At 58.2% G+C, this 19,896-nt stretch overlaps 1 protein-coding gene across 7 annotated transcripts in view; it reads right to left on the bottom strand.

Moving 5' to 3' along the window:
* CSMD2 (CUB and Sushi multiple domains 2) overlaps positions 1–19,896 on the bottom strand; it is a 492,622-nt gene that overhangs the window by 147,273 nt on the left and 325,453 nt on the right. For all 7 annotated transcript variants that reach the window (XM_072772036.1, XM_072772037.1, XM_072772043.1 and 4 more), the window contains 4 exons: positions 18,292–18,461; positions 9,966–10,122; positions 8,735–8,926; positions 4,560–4,686 (listed from right to left, as the gene is read on the bottom strand). In XM_072772036.1, coding sequence (XP_072628137.1) covers positions 4,560–4,686; positions 8,735–8,926; positions 9,966–10,122; positions 18,292–18,461 — 646 coding nt within the window. The remainder of the gene's footprint in view (positions 1–4,559; positions 4,687–8,734; positions 8,927–9,965; positions 10,123–18,291; positions 18,462–19,896) is intronic.

Here is a 19,896-nt window from a genome sequence, read left to right as displayed (position 1 = left end):
CGTGTCATCCCATCTGGCGCACCTGCCTGGCACCTGCTCCCACAGACACGCGGCGCCCACCCCGTGACCCCACGGGCTGACATGCAGCCTGTTGGGCTTGGGGTGCTCTGTCTGGGCAAGGGGTCAACCACCTCCCCAGCCGCAGGAGGGGGTGCTCGCCACCTGGGACTTCCCTGCAGGCCTTGTTCTGAGTGTCCGGGTACGTTAACTCACGTATCCCCACAGCAACCTCAGGTCGTAAAGGACCGTCTTGCATCTGCGCTTGACGGAGAAAACGGGCCTGGAGCGCCAGCCTGAGGTCTTCCCAGGCTGCACAGCTGGTCAGAGCAGGGGGCGTCCCGGTGCCAGAGTCCGGCTCTGCACAAACGACTCGATACTGAAGGAACAACAAAACCCCTGGGCTGGAAAAAGGAGGAAATGCGCCAACTGCAAAATGTAATAAATGGAGGAATAAAAAAATAGAAGACCTTGTAAAACAAAACATAAATAGCATTCTCGGGGAGATGCTAGATGGTAATGCATCGAAAAAAAAAAAAAAAGAAAAACCCAAAAGCAAGCTGTCAGGAGCAATCTGAACACAAAAAGCAATAGTTTCCTTAAAGTAAAAATGAAAGCAGCAACAAGATTCCGAAAATAAAGGACAAGATAAATGGTGTTGAAAACAGAATTAATGAAAGATCACGAGATCGCTGGCAGAAGAAAAGAAAAGGATACAGAACTTTCAAATCACTAGAGGAAAAACAAAGGCAAACACATCAAATCGGCTAACGGCAGGAAGAGCTAAACGCAAAAGAAAGCAACATCCGAGTGTCGCCTTTTTGTTTGAAAGAAAAGCATAATGCCTTCGACGGAGAAGAAATATATGAAACCCTGTGCTCTTTTCACTTTTTTCAAATATGTGGAACATGAAGAAGACAAAAATTCCCAAAGTCAAATGACAAAAAAAAAAAAAAAAGTCGTATAAAATATATAAACTAATTGGTATGTTTTTTTTTTAAAAAAAATTAAATACTCGGGTCAAAACATCTACACTGCAGTTTAGTGTTTTTTTTTTTTTTTAAGATTTTGCTAATTTATTCATGAGAGACAGAGAGAGAGGCAGAGACACAGACAGAGGGAGAAGCAGGCTCCACACAGGGAGCCCGACGTGGGACTCGATCCCGGGACCCTGGGGTCACGACCTGGGCCGGAGGGAGATGCTCACCCGCTGCGCCCGGCAGCCTCCCTCCAGCACCCTCCGCAGGAAACCCCTGGACAGCCGTCCAAGACTCGTGTGTAAGGACGTTCGCTGCAGTGAATGCAGAAAATATCGTTAATAGTGGAGGAGGAAACTAAGTGGGGGCTGTGCTCCCGCAGACTCCTGCGTGGCCGTTGGGCGGGACGAGGCTCGTGTCTGTACACGGACAGGATAGTATGAGGGGACCAGGCGGGAAGTCACAAGCGAGCCACTGAGGCACACGCCTGGGGATGGGCGAGGAGAACAGACGCCAGCGGTCATCTGTGGGGCGTGGGGCAGGACACAGGAGGAGGAGGACACCTCTCCTCTCTACCCAGTTATTACTCACACTCGGAGTTGTTGAAAAAGGCGTATGTATATGTATGTACTTTTTAAACATAGAAACATCCTATAAAGATATACCTGTTGGGAAAATAATTACCAGACCTTACTCCACACAAGGACTCAAACAAAAGGGGTTTTTTCGTGTTTGTCTTAATGAGGCCTGACAGTGAATTCCCTTCACTTTGCTGCGGGTTATGCAAGTGAGGGGGGCGGGCTGAGTATGGAGGGGAGGAGGGGGCGAGGGGGAAGGGGGGAGGACGGAAGGATGACAGGGATGGAGGGGAAGGAGGGGGACACGGGGCAGGAGGGGAAGGAGGGGGACGTGGAGCAGGAGGGGAAGGAGGGGAAGGAGGGGACACGGGGCAGGAGGGGGACGCGGGGCAGGAGGGGAAGGACAGGGACATAGGGAAGGAGGGGGACGGGGAAGGCCTGGGCAGAGAAGAGGCGGCGGGCTGGCGTCCACGTGAGCAGCGCAGGGGGAGGCCATGGGCCAGAGAGGAACGAGAAAGGCCGTGTCGGGGCCGTCCCCCCGCAGCTGCAGCCCCTCCACTTCCTGGTTAGGTCCCAGGGGTCCCAGGGGTCCCAGGAGCTCTGCGGGGGGACTGTGCTGCCCCTGCCCCGCGCTCCCCATGTGTGGCCTCAGCCTCGGGGGAAGGGCCCCCCGCCCCCCCCCCCCCCCCCCCGGACCCTGCAGGGCTCTTCTGGGTCCTGACCCCGCACTCACCGCCCTGTGACAGTGGTCGTCACCTGCCTGCAAGTCCCTGGTGGATCCCCAGCCCTGGCCCCACATGGCCGCTCTGCACCCCCCGCCCCGGGCCTGCCCCCCTCCCGGGGATCCTGCCGGGGTCGGGCTGTGCCGCCTGTTGCTCTGCCAGGAAGGGGGTGCGTCCTGTGCCATAGAAGGCGGTCAAGGTATTTGGGAAGAAGCACCAGGGGGACCCCGTGGGGTGACCCCCGTGCCCTCGAGGGGCTCAGCGGGAGGAAACGGGCAACAGGAAATAAGGACGCAGGGACCTTGAATATGGCAAAGCACTCGCGGTGGCGGCTGGTTCACGGCAGGCGTGGGGTGGGCAGGCGGCGCCTCCCGAGCCTCTGGCTCAGCTTCTGAGGGTCTTGCTGTTGCGTGTCAGGCTCAAACCCAGGGACACAGAGACGGCACCTCCCACGAGTACCGAGGAGACCGGCTGGGGGGCCGGGTCAGTGGTTCCTGCGTCGCCCCTAATCCTCCACCCTGCACCCTCCCCAGGGCCCGGCCTCCTAAGCCGACTGCGGCCTGGGTCCCCAGAGGCTGGCCGCTCCCCCAGGGTGGCCTCCTGCCTGTGCCTGCGCCCCCGTCGCCTCCTACCTAGGGCCCTGTCCTCACCCCCGCCCTCCCACCTGCACCCCACACCCCCCACCTGCACCCTGCACCCCCCACCTGCACCCCTGCACCCCCACCTGTGCCCCATACCACCCCCCCGCCTAGGGCCCTGCAGCCCCTGCACCGCCCCACTTGCACCCCGCACCCCCACCTGCCCCACCTCACCCCCATCCTGGCATCACCCTTCCCAGGCCAACACCTCTGCTCCCCCGCCTGCCACTCCTCGCCCGACCCCGACCACCCGGTGCACCCACCGCACGCAGGGCTTCTCCCTGCCCGCAGTGCCCAGGGCCTGAGCCCCTGCCCGCAGCGCCGCGTGGTGGTTCGCGACGCCGAGGTGGGGCGGCAGGGAAGCGTCCAGGTTCACAGGGACGCGCAGCGTGGAGCCCGCCCGGCCGCCCCACACTCTGCTCGGGGAACCTGCGCCCACGGACTCTCAGGGCCCCGCCAGCCCCGCCCCGCTCGCTCCCCCGGAGGCAGGTGCCCGGGTGCCTGCGGGGGCAGGTGCCCGCAGAGAGAGGCCGCGGGCGGAGGCCAGGCGGGGGCTCGGAGCGGGACGGAGGCGGCAGGGCCGTGAGGGAAATGCAGGCCGCGGACGTGACTCCTTGGAGCCCAAGACGGGGCGCCTGGGGCTGGGCTGCCTGAGGCGCGTGATGCGCAGCGAGGACAGTTTCAGACAGAAGGCGGCGGGTGCAGGGAGGAGCGCCGCGGGGAGGGCCGCAGGGACACAGGCCCAGAGGTGCCCCCAGCGCCCTGCACACCCCCTCTGCACACCCTTGCATGCAGCAACACCTCATGCGTTTCTTCAGTCCAACAGTCTAAGGTCCATCCCGCTGGGAGCCCAGGACCCTCCCGTCCAGCCCCCCCACGCCCCGTGCACCCTCCGCCCGTTTCCTTCCCGTGCGCGCGAACGCCCTGCTGGGACAGCTGCGCTTGGACCCCACCGGGGCTCCCTCCCACCCGGAGCAGCCCCCGCACCCAGACCCCCGCACCCAGACCTCCGCACCCGCCGCCCGACCCACGCCGGAGCTCGAGGCCCAGCTTGGGCAGCCGCGTGAACAGCGTGAACAGTCAGGAAACCCGGGTTCTCGCCCGAGCCTCCTGGGCCAACGTGGATGCTCTAGGCTTCCCCCCCTACCCTGGGAGCCCGGCGTTCTCGTCCAGCACACGGGGCCCGACCCGCGGCACCTCCTATCGGGGCCATGGGCGAACTCATGATGCCCGCGCCGGGCCTGGGGTCGCAGTGCACGGCCACAGGCCTCTCTTCTGGGACCTGGGGGCTCCCGTCAATGGTTCCTGCTGGTCAGATGCTCGCTTGCGTGGAAGGGTAGGGGCTGTGCCCAAAGCCCGCACCCCGTAGGTGGCAGGGCTGGGGCTCGCGCTGGCGTCCATATGACCTCGAGCTCCGCCCTCGGCCACTCGGCTGTGACTGTGCCACCGAGGCCAGAGAGCGGCTGGACTTGAACACAGCCCCGTGCAGCTGAGACTGGCCTGCCGGGTTTTGCACGGACCTCTCGGCAGGCTGGGGTCAGAGGCCCTGCTGCGGGTCACTGGGGCCTCCAGGGGGGGTGCAGGGCCACCCATAGCTGAGCCGCCCGGCGATGACGCTGCGGACGCTTGGCCGCCCTTGGCACTTACCCGATGGTGCAACCGGCTTCGGCCTCGATGGTCCAGATGCAGTTGAGATTGTGTTCGTAGGGAGCCGGGTACCCAGGGGACAGCACCTGCCCCGACACCTCTCCTCTCACGGTCCCTCCACACTCAGCTGGAAGAAATCCCCCAAAAAAGTGAGCTTTATGGGGTGGCCTGCGCTGCCGGCAGACTCAGCGGCTCCTCCTGTCACTATGCCCGAGTCCCCTCTGCTCCCTGCAGGTGACTGAGCACAGGCAGGGACAGGTCCGTATCCAGCGCCTACGAGGGACCCCAGCACCGAACCGTGAAAAGGCAAACAGCCCGACTCGACCGTGGGCAAAGCATCTCAACACACGTTTCTTCCAAGAAGGTGGACAAATGGCCGGCAGCCCGTGGCAGTGCTCGACATCATCAACCGTCTGGGAAGTGCAGACGACGACGGGCACAACGGCGTCCCCGAGGATGGCTGCAGGCAAAGGGCCAGACACGAGGGGTGTCCGCGCGGAGAAATGGGGACCCGACAGACACCCGCGCCAGCGGACGGCAACGGGGCGCAGCTGCTTCAGGCAACGGCTTCCCGGTTCCTCGCTGTGGGGGGGGGGGTTGGAGGTCAGCACCTGACCCCGGAATCCCACCGGGGATTCAGATGTGGAACTTCCGCGGGAAGGAAACGCGCCCGCTCGCCAGAATGCGGCCCAGAGACGGAAGCAGCCAGGGGTCCACCCGCTGACGCGATGACCGGCCTGGTGTGGTCGGTGGGACGGAGCGGCCCGTGACCAGGAGGAAGGGCGGGGGCGGCTCCGCGGGCCTGGAGGGCGTGGGCACGCGGGGGGCACACGGGGGCTGTGGGGGGCTGTGCCGCATGGACACTGTGTCCAAACCCAGATAGTGGCCGCTGCTGCAAAGGACGTGTCCGGGCTGCGAATCAAGCTCAACAAGGCTGTTTTTAAAAAAGCCCCTCAGTACAGGGCCGACGTCCCTGCAGCCCCCGCGGAGAGCAGCCGCTGGAGTCTGAGCCCCGTGGGCCGTGGGGCGGGTTCGGGGAGTGAGGCGCACGGACGCACAGACACTCGGCAGCCCCGTCGAGGGCCCACGGGCCAGGGGCCACCTCCACTCACACCTGCGGCAGGTGACGGCTCAGGGGACGAGCGTCTCCTGCCCCAGCAGCCCCAGCAGGGGGGCCTGGGAGGCGGGGGGGTGCAGGGGGAGGAGGAGATGCAGGGGTCCTGGTGGACGGGGTGGGGCGGGGCCGGGTCAGAAGCTGGGGGTCCCCGGCCTCCTCTCCCCGCAGAGGGACCTGCCTCTGAGCCTCAGCCCGAACCCCTGAGGCGCTTGTGACACCCGTGCCCTGGGCCCCACTGCTGGAGCCTTGGCCCAGGCCCCGGCCACCTGCCCTGCACCCCAGCCGCCCGGGCAGCACCACCACAAGGACCCTTCTAGGGTGCAAACCCACCAGGCCTCTGGGGGCCTCCAACCTCCCTTCCTGGAACGAAGCCCAAGCGACGGCGAGGATCCCTTTGGGCTCCTGGGCCCCGACACCCCCGGGCCTCTCTTGACACCTCCTGGGGCTTCCTCCCGACAGCCCTAGGGGCCCCCCGACACCCCCTGGGGCACCCCGACACCCCCTGGGCCCCTGACACCTCCCAGGGCCTCCTGACACCCCCAGCGCCCCCTGACACCCCTCGGGCCTCCCCTGACACCTCCCGGCGCTTCCTCCTGACAGCCCTAGGGGCCCCCTGACACCCCCTGGGACCCCATGACACCTCCCAGGGGCCCCCGACACCCTCTAGGTCCCCCTGACACCTCCCAGGGCCTCCCCTGACACCGCCTGGGGCTTCCTCCCAACAGCCCTGGGGGCTTCCAACACCCCTTGGGCCCCTGACACCTCTGGAGGCTCCCCTGAGGCCCCCCTGACACCCCTGGGGCCCCCAGCACCCCCCCGGCCTCTCCTGACACCTCCCGGGGCCTCCTCCTGATAGCCTCAGGGGCCCCCCAACACCTCCTGGACCCCCCCAAACCCCCCTAACATGCCTGGGGCCCTCCGACACCTCCAGGGCCCCCCTGAGGCCCCCGACACCCCCTGGGGCCCCCCCTGGTCCCAACATCCCCTAGGCCTCTCCTGACACCCCCAGGGGCCCCCGACACCCCCAGGACCCCTCCAACAGCCCGCGGTCCAGTCGGGCCTCACGAGGCCTCCTCCGCCTCCACGTGCACCTGCCGTGCTCCTGCCGCCGATAGCCACCCCCCGGGGACCTCCTGGGCCCACCCCCGGGGCCGGTGGCCGCTGTCCTCCTGTGCCTCCGTTTCCGGGTGAGCAGGTTTTACCCCAACGCGCGGGCCATGCTCCAGGCACGTGTGCCTCCTTCCCAGGGCTCTAGGGGGCCTGGGCCCCGGGCCCTCATGTCCTTACACCCGCAGCCGCTGTGGCGTCGGCACTAGGGACCGCGTGGTAAGTGTTTCCTGCCCGGAGGCCCACAGGGCTCCCGCCTTCCCCGAGTGTAGATGAGCGGGGGGGGGGGGGGGGGGGGGGGGGGGGGGGGGGGAGGGGGGGGGAGGGGGGGGCGGGCGACCGCGGGGCTTTTGAGGGAAGGGAGCGACGGAGCCAAATCATAGAAGAACCCGAGGAAGGTGGGCTCCGGGTGGCAGGTGGGGGCTGGCCGTGCCCTCCCCTGGGTGGCTGGGGGGCCAGGGCTTCACGGGGGAGCTGGGGGGCAACGGCAGGACGCTGTCGGGCCCCTGGCCCAGCCCTGCCCTCCTCAAGGGGGTATTTGGAGGCCCCGGGGCTGGGGAGGCGGCAGCCCGACCACCAGGTCTTGGCCCTCCCGCCCATCCTCACTTAGGGCCTCGGCGGCTTCGCGGGGTGCAGCGTCCATGGTCGGGTGATGGGAGCTGGGGGACGTGGGGGGCTATATACCCGCCACCCGACACGCAGCTTTGCTCCCCCGAGTGGGGCCTGCGGGGTGGGGGGACACCTCCGGGGCTGAGATGCCCGTCCTAGCGCCGCTACGATCAGCCCGGCTGGACACGTGCCGCCCCGCAGAACCTTACGGGGTCCCTCCTGTTCTCTGGCCCGTGTGTCAGCCCGCTGGCCGGGGACGTGCTCTGGCCCAAGGTCCTGGGGCCTGTCACGGGGCCCGGCACACGCATGCAGGCCCGTGGTGGGGCAGGGATGTGGGGAGGAAGGGGCCCATGTTCGGGGGCCACTCGGGGGCCGCGAGCTCTGTCCCCCGTCGGCTTCAACCCGTCCCCTCTGGACCCTCCGTCGTGTCAGCGTTGCAGGTCCCGCGGGGACCACTTGTCTAGGGGAGAAGAATGTGTGTGCTGCCCCCGCCTAGCCGCGGCTCCCCCTGTGGTCTCACCCCTGCTCAGGCCGGAAGGCCCCCCCACCCTTGCACGTCCTGCGGAGCCTCCTTCCCCCGCGCGTCGCCATCACGGACGGCCGTGAGCTCGTCACGCGTGTGCCCGTCACCAGGCTCCTGGCGCCCCGGGGGCAGGCCGAGTGCTGCACTCGTGTCATTTCTCTGCTTCTGCACCGACCCAGGCCCGCCGGGACCCGCTCTGGCGGGAGGCGCTGCGCGGGCACCCGCTGTTCCTGCCGCACAGACACACCGAGCTTGTGGCACGAGGTGGGTGGGATGGAGGGGAAGGCTTGGGGGGGGGCACCTGCACCAGTAGGAAGGGTGAGCCACACAGAAGGACGGGTCCCGCCTACTGCATCCTCCTGCCTTGGGCCGCCACCTCCCGTCCGGAGACACGGGCAGGAAGCTCAGCGAGCCTCAGTTTACCTTCTAGAAGCAGCATGCGCTTAGGAAGCGGCGGCTCATCGTTATGTTCTTTCTCAACAGTGACATGGATCATCATTATCTTACTCTTTCTTCTAACTTGGCCCAGGAAAGGGAGCATAAGCCCCATTTTGCATGCAGGGAAACTGAGGCCCAGAGTGAGCCGGAGCCTGGGTGTCGCAGGGCCCCGGAAGCCCGGGCAGCTGCTCCCCCTCCCCCTAACTGACGCCCCCGCGGCCTCTGTTGCCAGCATTACCAGCATGTGGGGCTGACGGGGTCCAGCCGCTGCCTCGGTGCGCTGCTGCAGGGCGCTGAGGGCTGGGAACGCGAGGGGAGCCTGAGGGGAGGTGGGGGGGCCGGGGCGCCCGGGGGTCCCTGGAGGAGCAAGGGGCCTCCTACCGACACAGGTGGGGAGGGGCCGGTCCCAGGTCCTGCGCTCTCCGCTCAGACACAGCAGCTCCTCACTGCCCCGCAGGCTGTACCCCGGGTCACAGCTGAAGGACACAGAGCTCCCGGCAAAGTGGCCTCCATCGTGGACCTTGTAGCCGAACTGGGGGGTGCCCGGGTCCTCACACCTGATGAGTTCGAAACCTGCCACGGGAGGAGACATGGGTGAGGCCGGCGCAGCGGAGGCAGTGCTGTGTTCCCTCCACTGCAGGTGCACCCGGGCCGCCGCGCAGGGGGTAGGGGACGGCTTCCTGCTCGGGGTCCCAGGCACAGGGCTGGGGCTTCTGTGTCCCCCGTGTGGCCCCCGAGCACGCAGCCAGCGGGGCCGCTCCCCCCGAGGCCGCGGTGCCCCCAGCTCAGGTCTCGAAGTGCCACCGTCCCGCCGAGCCCGGGGACCTGGGGGGGCGGGGAGCCCCAAATGCCGACCTGGCCCCACTCAGGCCACAGATGTGGAACTCGCACACGACTCCACTCAGCCTGCCTCTGCTGCCGCCGCTGCAGGCACTGACCCCGCGGCCCCGCGGCCCGGAGCCCAGGCAGGAGGCACCTCGGGGGCCCCACTGAGGTGGAAGCCGCGTGACCAACACTCGCCCCGACGTCGGCGTCTGCAGAGCCAGGCGCCTAGGCCTCCCCCGCCTCCGGCCTTCTCAGCCTCGGTTGGTCTTTGCATTTTTTTTGCATTTGGCCGGACATCGCTGCGTAAATGCTGTGATTAGGGGAGGCTGCGCTTGGTTGCTTTAGCTGCAAGCCTCAGTGTTTAGGTCTCATTTTATTTTATTTTTGTTAAAGATTTTATTTATTTATTCATGAGAGACACAGAGAGAGAGAGGCAGAGACACAGGCAGAGGGAGAAGCAGGCTCCATGCAGGGAGCCCGATGTGGGACTCGATCCCGGGATCCTGGGGTCACGACCTCGGTCAAAGGAGGTGCTGAACCGCTGGGCCCCCCGGGCTGCCTGTGTCTCAGAAGCTCTAGTGGGTCATGGGCAGGCCTGGCGTCTCGGGCAGCCCCAGACGGGACCCCAGAGCTGGATGCGGGTGACTGCCCCCCACAGAGCGCAGGTGCAGGTCCTGGAGGAGGCGGCACCTCATCCGCGACGCCTGCTGTCCCCCCGCCCCCCACCCGTCTGAGGGGCCGGGGCTAGTCCGATGTCGCAGTCCACATGGAGGCAACAAGGACTTACTGGAAAAGTGCAGCTCAAAGCCCTTGCTAGTGTTGTCGGCGTCCGTGATGAAATCAAGCCACAGGCTGCTGGATGTGCTGTTCAGGGTCACCCCCGTCATCTCCGAACGGCTGAACACCCCCAGCAGGCGTGCCGAGTTGTTGCTGCCGTCGTAGACCTGGGTGGACAAGACCCCCCCAGCCCCCGACCCCGTGTCAGCGCGGCCGCATCAGTTCGTCCCCCCACAGCCTGCGTTCTGGGAGCGGAGCACCAAGGACGAGCGCCAGGACGCGACACGGTGAGCAAGCAGGGGGCGGGAGTCGGGCCCCTCGTCTCCACCCGCCGCCGCCTCTCTGCCCGGCCCGCCTGGCACGGATGCAGCCCCGAGGATCTGCCTGTCGACGCGACCCTTGTGGCGGAGCTCTGCTGTGTCCCCTGAGCCCCACGTGGCCCTGGCTTGCTCTCCCGCAGCCCGAGGAGGCCAGGCGGGGGCTGCACGGAGGCCCGAGCCATCTGTCTCTGCAGACAGGCACGCCGGAAGCTTCCAGCATCTCTGTGTTGCTAAACAGTCCCATCCTCCCAGATGAGCGACCGACCTTCCCCTGACCCCACGCCCCTGTGGCACTGGCCTGTCCTGGCGGCCCTTCTGGACACGGCCCCTGGGATCCAGCGGCTCGGCGTTAGCGTGGCCGGCGCGTCGTGGTGTTTTTCCTTTCCCCCAGCTGGGCCTCTACCCCCTTCCCTCCTAAAACGAGGCCCCAGTAAGGGCCTGCTGGGCTCGCCGGGGCAGGGAACGGGGGGCGTGCAGGCATCTGGCTTTCCTGACGCCCATCTGTCCCCTGAACCTCGGTGCACAAGCAAAGGCAACCACCGTCGGAATAATGAACTGGCCCCCCAGGTCCTGAGGTTGCTGCTCTTTTCCAGATAATTGTACAAATAACAACAGAAGTTGTGATTGAGTGCAGGCCCCCCCCCAACCCCCCGGTGCTCTGGTAAATATCAAAGATGGGATCTATGGGTGGGTGATGAATATTTGTGCACGGCCCAGGATGTGGTGCCAGCTGCCAGCAAATTGGAACAATATTTCCATTCCACTATTTATGAAGCCAAGCCTTCTAAGGGAAGCCATCCTTCCAGCTAACAGCGCTGCATGTTGCAGGGATTTGTGTAGGCCCCTGGGAGCCTCACGTCTGTTTCCGGATTCCGTGTACGAGACCTCGGATAGATTGAGAGAATTCGGAATTCCAACAGAGAGATGACTCCAGTTCAAAGGGTTGAGCCCACTGGGGCATCCAAGTCGTTAAATAAAAATATTTGTACCCACGGACACAATCGGAAGGAGCTGATCAAGGCATTAGTCATCAGCGCTTGCCGGCATCACCATACGGGAAACAATCAGATATCATGAACACCACTACTTACGGAGTTATTTTGCTAAAAAAAAAAAAAAAAAAAAATGAAAAAAATGAAAAAAAAAATCAAACCTGAATCGTATCAAGTCCCTAGATCCAATTTCTAACTTACAGGAAATACAGAGGACGGAGGGGATATGAAATGAGACTCTGGGAGCATGTTCGGCAAAACCCAGAATATGAGAAATGACCCTGGGCAAGTTACTGGACTTCTTCAACAAATAAATGACAAGGGATGGAGAAAAAAAAAAGATGGAGGCAGAAACCTATTGATCAAAAACCATATAAGACAACCAATCCAATGTATGGGCCTTATTTGGGATCTTGATTCAGATAAACTGTAAATTTAAGAAAAATCAGGACATTTATGAGATAATTGGAAACTTGAACATTCACTGGATATATGAAGACGTTAAGGGATTATTGTTAATTAATAAAAGTATAACGGGAACAGGATTATTTCCTTAATTTCCAAGCATAATTCATTCTAACTCCTTAAGGGCAAAAAAAAAGATGTTCATAATGTGTCATTATGATAAAATATTCATTGCGGGAAACTTATAAAACAGAAGAGCATACAGAAGATGGAAACAACTTTTAGCACGCACAACATTTGGGTGACGATCTTTCCAGGCTTTGTTCTATGCATGCTTTTCCTTATATATGTTTATTTCTTGATTTTTAAAAATAAAAACAAGGTCTAACTATAGATACTCTATGGAACCTGCTCTTTCACTTAATATAATGTGCATATTTTTTGGATCATTAAATATTTTTCCCCAATGGCATTTAAAGAACTGCGCAAATTTTCATCGTAAAATTAAACCAAGGAACCGTGGGTGGCTCCGTGGTTGAGCGTCTGCCTTTGGCCCAGGGCCACTGCTTGTCTAGAAGAACGCTTCGATGGTCCAGGGAATGGATTTGATGGATTTGTCTCTGAGAAACCCGAGAGAGCCCGTACACATCCATCACACCTAATTCTTTTTTGTTTCTCTTTTAGATGTTTTTTACTTTCTTCATATTTATTGCAGTATAATGGACAAATAAAAATTGTATATGATTAAGGTGTACAACTTAATTTTTTTTAAAGATTTATTTATTTATTTATTTATTTATTTATTTATTTATTTATGACAGAAAGAGTCAGGGAGAGACACAGGAGGAGGTAGAAGCAGGCTCCATGCTGGGAGCCCGACGTGGGACCCGATCCCGGAACTCCAGGATCGCGCCCTGGGCCGAAGGCAGGCGCCAAACCGCTGAGCCACCCGGGGATCCCCAGGGTAATTGTTTTACTTTGTACGTCTTTGATTATCCCTGATGTTGAGCATCTTTTCGTGTGTTTATCCATAGTTGCGCTTTCTTCTTATGTGAATTGCTTGTTCGTATGCTTTGTTCATCCGTGAATAGGAAACCTCCCTGCGTTTTGGTGTAGATCCCTCAAAATAAAGTTTCGTGGTTTTTCTCAGTAAAGACCACGCACGTTTTTTAGACTTATCCCCAGGCGTTTTATAAGGTTTTGCTTCTGTTAGGAATGAGATCTCCTTTTTCTGATTGTGTTTTAATTGGTTGTAGACACATCAGCTGCTTTGCTGCATTGTCCTTATCGATTCTGATAGTTCATCGGTTCTTTTGTATTTTCTAAATAGAAGAGGCAATTTTATATATTCCTTTCTAATTTTTATAGTCTCTTTGTTCTTGTTCTGATCCGCTCGTGATGGGCTTGGATCTGCAGCACAATGTTGAGTACGACGCGTGAGAGCAGAACTCTGGTCTTGCTCCTGACTTTACTGGAAATCCTTAGGGAGTTTTGTCATTAAGAATAAGGACCACGGGATCCCTGGGTGGCGCAGCGGTTTGGCGCCTGCCTTTGGCCCAGGGCGCGATGCTGGAGACCCGGGATTGAATCCCACGTTGGGCTCCCGGTGCATGGAGCCTGCTTCTCCCTCTGCCTATGTCTCTGCCTCTCTTTCTCTCTGTGACTATCATAAATAAATAAAAATTAAAAAAAAAAAAGAATAAGGACCACGAAACTATTTGCTATAGGCGTTGGTAGGAACTTTTAATCAGGTGAATAAAGTTATCTTTATAGTTTTGAGATATTTTTAAGAATCATGAACGAGTACGGAATTTCCTCCTGTGATGTTTTGGCGTGTACCGGCAGGATTACTTATTTTTGGCTTCTAGTCTGCTTTATGGGACATCCAGTTGAACCACACGAAGCTGCCGATATGTGACCAGTTTTGACCTGCAAAAATGTCAGCGTCGTAGTGTTAATATATAACACTATGGGCTTTTCTAATAGTGACACATCCTCACGTTCCTGGGTCAATCCCACGTGGTTATTTTTGCTTTCAGACGTGGCCAGATTCACTATGACACTGTATTTAGGGTGTTTAGACCTATGACCACAAGTGACCGGCCTAGGGGTTTGTCCTTCTGTGGTCTTACTCAGTCGGCTATCGATACGTCTCCTTGCCTCGTAAGTAACACGAGCAAGGACATAGATGAGAGCTGTTCTCTCTGCGTCTGTTTATTCCTTGAACTTTTGTTAGTTTATCTATAAAATAGCCTACACCTGGGGCCCTTGAGGCAGGAAACGGGGGTAAGCCAAAATTTTTAGGTAATTGTTGTTTTATTCAGATTTTTATCTTTCCTTGATATTAGTAGTTTTTAACCTATCAAAATGTCCATTTTATCTAAGCACTCAGATTTCTTAGCTTATAGTTGTTCCTCAACGTTTCGTTTCATTATCTCTACATCACCTGGGACTATGTTCCTTTTTCCCCTCCTAAAATTGTAAATCTGTGGCTTTGCTCCTTCATCAGTACTGCAGGGTTTACATCTTTTATTAGTTATTTTTCAAGGAACCATTAGGTTTTATTGACAACTGCTATTGTTTTTTGGTTGTTTTTGTTTTTTCAGTCATTTTTGACTAGATCTTTAAAAAAGGCTCTTTCTCCTATTTCCTTTGGATTTACTGTCATATTATTCAAGTTACCCAGCTCCCTATTTATTTTTAACTTAGGCGATGCGTCAGAGACTAGCGGAGGTATATTGAAATCTTCCACCATGACTGTAACTTTATTACATTTTTTTTTACATTTGTAGCAGTTTTTATTTAATTTATTCATGCTATGTTATTTGCACATAAAGTTTTACTGTGGTTTGATTGTACATTTTAGTAACACACAAGAATCCTCTTTTTAATTTCCTTATGCGGTGTGAGTGGAGTTCTCAAAGTTATCTCATAATAAACTGATTTCACTCTCCTGTGCTCTACCCTCTTCCGTTCATTGCCTCCATCCCATGTTTTAATTGGGTGATCATGTTTCTCATCTTTATTTAATCTTTCCTCGTCGCAGATTGCTCTGTTTTCATTAATGCCTATTTTTGTGTCATAAATATAATATTCTCCTCAATCCCGTTAAGAATACAAAGTAGGAGCAGCTTTTAAAGTCTTTCTTCTTTGTTGCTTACAGAGGGGCAATTAGCTCTGACTCCTCCGACAGGTCCTCGTCTTCTGATCTACGGAAGATTTACACACATTCGGTTAATTTTCTTGTTGGCGCGCCATTACAGAGGGAGGATGAAAGAAGAGAATGGAAATGCCCGGTGGTCTCTAAAGAGGAACAGAGGAATTAAGGGAGAAAAGGCCAGAGCGGGGCCTTTTTCTGCTCCTGGGGCTTAAGTGTGTGTGTGAGTGTGCGGCCTCCTTGCTAATTGGCCTGATGGCCCTCGGTAGGCGCCAACGCTGGCACTGCCCGGCTTCACCTGCCTTGCCAACCAAAGCCAAATGGAGCCCAGGATGTCCTGGCGAGCGGGAATGGTGTGGTCTGTGTCGTCTCTCAGACCTACTATACTTCCAAGGACTTGGTGGTACGGATATCTGGTCCCCATTAATGGCGCCATGGTGTGTTGCACCATCTCGGCTCCAGGCTCCGTTGCGCTGAGCGGGGTGGACGGAGATGTGTTTTTCCTTAAGGTTTCCAGCACTTTGTCCTAACGGAGGCAGGATTTCACTTCACTTACGTGAACTGTAGTTTGATTAGGCCCTTTCTCAATTTGGATTCTTTCTCGGATATTCCATTTGGCAAAAATTCCTTTAAGTGACATGTGACTGGCACCCTTGCCTAATTTCCAATGGTGAGGCCACATCCCTCTGCTTTTATGTCCTTGTCGTCATTCCAGGGGGGACCCGTAGAGGATGCAGTTATATATACGCAGGCGCTGCGTCTGCCACCTTGACCTGGAAGTCGTCTTTCCCCACAACCGCAGCTTAAAGGCCCTTCCTGTCTTGCTGATGTCGGGTCGAAATTTTGGTGGGGGCCCAAATAAAAGGAATCAGTTCTGGAAGACCAGCAGGAGTATGAGTAGGGGGTGTGGTTTAAGGAGTTTTCAAGTTATTGAAGACAAGAAATCTATCAGGGACCACGAATGCAAGAAAGGAGTCATTTCCTGGTCAGAAATACAAGATTATCTAGAAACTTTGGAGGTTTGGTGAGATGCAGGAGATTCGTATCTTGGGGAGGAACTAAGGTGTGTTGGAGGCGACAGGTGTCCTTGGTCAGGAGTTCGGGTGTGCACTGGGGCTTCTTTGGAGGGACGAGAATGTCCTCGGGATTAGGAATCTACCAGCGTTGTGGCAGGTGGGTGAATTCCAGCAGGGCGAGGGGAGGATGTCCTCGGAGCCGACTGCTGTTCCGGGCAACTCTTGCACACCTTTCTGTCAAGGTAGACTGGAGTGACGCGTTGGCCCAGCTGTGCCACGGGCAGCTGGATCCTATTCTGAATCCTATTTGGGAAGCCATAACTGTGGGTTTCTTTTAGTTCTGAACCCCCTCTGCCCAGGTCCTCCCTCAGGAAGGCAAGGGACCCCGAGGGGAAGACTTAGAACAGAAGGAGCTCCATGAAACCACCCTGTCTCCCTTCTCCAGGCCCCATCCTATAGGGGTCCTGGGGGTCCCGGGGTCCCGGGAGTGGCCTTCCAGTTAGGTCAGAGCTGGAGCCTTCTGTGCAGCACACTAAAGAGGAGGAAGAGGGTCTTCGGCAAGGAGGCTGAGCCCACTCTTAGAAGGCTGGGCGGCAGGGCCAGCGGGGCAGGGGCTATGAGACAAAGTCTGAAGTCTGGGAATATCCCCTTAACCTATAGGAATTCATTGCCCTCTCCCCACAACCCTGCAGGACCACCTGGGGTCCACAACCCTCATCTCTGACCTGCATTTTAGGGCCCGTGTGTCTCCCCTCTTGGCCTGAATGCCTCAGAAAGCCTCTGTCTTGTCTTTCGAGCCCACCTAGTCCTGAGACCCCGCCTGGACAGGGCAGCTACACAGTGGGCACATGTGCTGAGGACGTCAGATGCTTCTCTGATCCTAGACCGCCTTGGTGAAGGGGCCCAGGCGCCAGCCGCACTCCGCATGGCCTCTGGCAGCCAAGGAGCCCTTCTGGTCTCATCGCGCTGGACACACAGAGCTGCTGCTATATTCCCCTCAAAGCCGGAAACTCGTCAGTTGATCCCCCAAATCCCTTTTTCCGCTGGGTTGACAACAGCCTTCATGCAAGAAGGGCTCTGTGTTCCATCAGTTCCATCTGCAGCGTTACAAGGAGGAAGCACTGTGGCCCCACTGGCCCCTGTATCCTCTGAGGCTCTGGTGTGGACCGTGAGCGCACGGATGGAGCGCGGCGAGGCCTCAAGACGCGCCCTTAGAAATGACAAAGTCTCGTCTACGCTTACTTGAAAGGAGATGTCTGGGGAGCTCAGAGGTTGCAAAGTAGAGCCTAAGAAGCCCGTGATGGGGTCTGAATCCCCACTGGGCCACTCTGCATGTTCTTTTCTTTTTTTTTTTTCTGCATGTTCTTTTCTATTTCAGGTGCACTCGGTCCCAACTGGTCATCTCATGGGTTCAAGGATAATCGGGTAGGAGGGAGACGCACCTTCCCAATGCACGCACGTCCCCCACCCCCAGAGAACACATGCCCCAGTGAGTCAGGAACAGCATCTCTGCATAAAGAGCACAGGACTCTCCTATCTGGAGAGAACCCTAAGGGATGGGGCTTATTTAATGCTTTCTCGTTGAGCTTTTCAGGGTAGTGACCTCTGTTGGTCTCTAAGGTCAAGACTCTCCGGCTCCAGGGAATAAAGCTGTATCACGATAAGCTAAAAAAGTGTCTTGGCATAGGATGAAAAGGGATGCGTCCTGTGCAAGATTTGCCTCGTAGCCCATTTCAGTGAGGTAGCCCTTCGGTAAATCCTCCGGAGTCCACGCTTTGATTACACACGTGCTCATGCACCATACGAGTCGCGCACACACACAGAGAAGTGCGAATCACACGTGTGCTCAGCGCCCTAACAAGCCCCTCTCTGCCATCGAGTCCCAGACACGTGACTCGAATCCACGTCCTTGGACCCCGCTGCCACACACGGGCCACCAACATGGCAAAATAAGCTCCTGAAACGGCCCTGCTCGTCTACAAAACACACACGCCAACGTACCCGGGAGGGCACACGCGGACTATACTGATGCAGGCCCCCCCGGCCAGGCCAGCCCGCAGACCCGGGGTCGCAGGAACGCGGGCGCACACAGCTACGCAGCCTCCAAGCGCTCCGCTGCCCCGTGGACGGTCATGGTCACCGCCCAAGCGTGACCCACCGGCCACTCCGGCTGCGCCTACAGTTCCTCATCCCGCGGGCAACCCAGCCCGTTCTCGCCCCCGTCTGCGTATGAGGACGGTCAGCTCCCGAGCAAACTCCAAAGCTCCATCCTTAGCCTCTCCCCAGGCCCTTGTCCTTTGGGTTCCCACTCTCTCCCGGACGAGCGAGGATAAGATCCTCGACCTCAGGAGAAGCTGTGGGTCTGTGGGTCGTTCCCACCGACGTAACCGCTGAGCACATTTTTGCCTCCTTTCACTCACATCTTTGCGGAATCTATCGGTTTTACCTTGAGGACGTCGCCTTCTGACAGTTCGAACGTCCTGGCTTTCAGCTGAATCCCCTTCCCCGGCTGGGTCTGGATGGAGTAGATGCACTCGTGGTTGTTGTTGTAGTTCCCGGGGAAGTTGGGGGACAGCAGCGTGCCCTGTGTGCCCGTGACCGAACTCCCACACTCGGCTGGAAGAGAATCACAACAGCCACCGATTAACCCCCATCCGCTCCATCCAGAGCACGAGCCGCTGCGCCGGAGGGCCTTCCGAGGATGACACACCGCTTGCCCTCCTGCCTGCCCATCTGTCCATCTGTCCGCCTGCCCGTAGGGCTGCTCACCAAAGTGTCCTTACGGGTCTGCCCACCTGTCGTCCCGTCCGGTCCCCCCCTCTCTCTCGTTCCACATCTCTCTCTCCCGTGGGGATAGAAGCTAGCCCACCAGGCATCCCGCACTTCCCTAGTGGCAAGAGGCAGCCCCTCCCGACACCTGCTCATCTAGCGTCATAGCAACAGGATGACGGAGGAGGATGTCGGGGCGGAGGGGGTGGTGGTCGAGGGAGGGGAGACGAATCCTTCCACCATCACAGGCCAGAAGCTCAGAGGGCTCAAGAGTAAACAACCGCTGCGAGCGCCTTCCGAACATCCGTCGTTACTCACAAGCGCCAATCCCACAGGGTAGGCAGCACCGTTATCATCCCTATTTTAAAAATAAAGAATCTGGGGATCCCTGGGTGGCTCAGCGGTTTGGAGCCTGCCTTCAGCCCAGGGTGTGATCCTGGAGTCCCGGGATCGAGTCCTGCGTCGGGTCCTGCATGGAGCCTGCTTCTCCCCCTGCCTTTGTCTCTGCCTGTCTCTCTCTTTTGTGAATAAATAAATAAAATCTTTAAAAAAATTTTAAAAAAATAAAGAATCTGGTACTTAGCAGTTGGGGTCAAGTCTCTCCACTCACCAGGAGGAGGGGCCTGAGGGTTCAACCTTCCTGGTCCTGGAATATGAGGCCACTGGGGCTTCGGAGAAAGTTTTAGCGCAGACGCACCAAAACCCGGTTTCCTTCAAAGCCTAATGAACTCACGGCCTCCTCTCGACATCTTTCTCTCCGCCTCCAGGATTAGCCCTCCTTCCCTGGCGTTCCCTTGATTTACGGCAGTCAGCACATCGTCCTTCCCCCGTTTGTTACCACCTCTGTGTCTTCCTCTGCGGGCCCTCCAGGGCTCGGTCCTATTTCTCTCTCCCCCACCCCCACCCCCACCCAGTGCCCGGCAGGTGACTCCCAGGGTCGTCAAGGGTCGTCAAGCCTCTCCCTGTGCCTGTGGGTGGCCCAGCGCCTGTCACGCTGCACCCCGACTGCTTGTTCCTGGCCCGTGTCCCCTGCCCAAAATGTGTGCTCCTTGAAGGCCGGGGTCACGCTTAATGAATCTAAACTTCCAAAGCTTAGCCCAGATTGCTTGTAAAATAAATATTTGTGAAATGAGTGAATGAGTGAATCTGGAGGACACAGACCTCAGAAGATGTACGGTCCTAAAAATAATTAGGTTCCAGAAGGATGTAAACGCACGTCCAGATGGCAGGCACATTACTTGTCTGGACATATGGGGAGCCGGGAGCACGTCTCGAATCTCCG

The sequence above is a fragment of the Canis lupus genome, chromosome 13 (genome assembly GCF_048164855.1).
Source record: "Canis lupus baileyi chromosome 13, mCanLup2.hap1, whole genome shotgun sequence".
In the NCBI taxonomy this organism is placed as follows: domain Eukaryota; kingdom Metazoa; phylum Chordata; class Mammalia; order Carnivora; family Canidae; genus Canis; species Canis lupus.
Note: the sequence above shows the minus strand (reverse complement) of the source record. Positions and strands in the feature narration are given on the sequence as shown.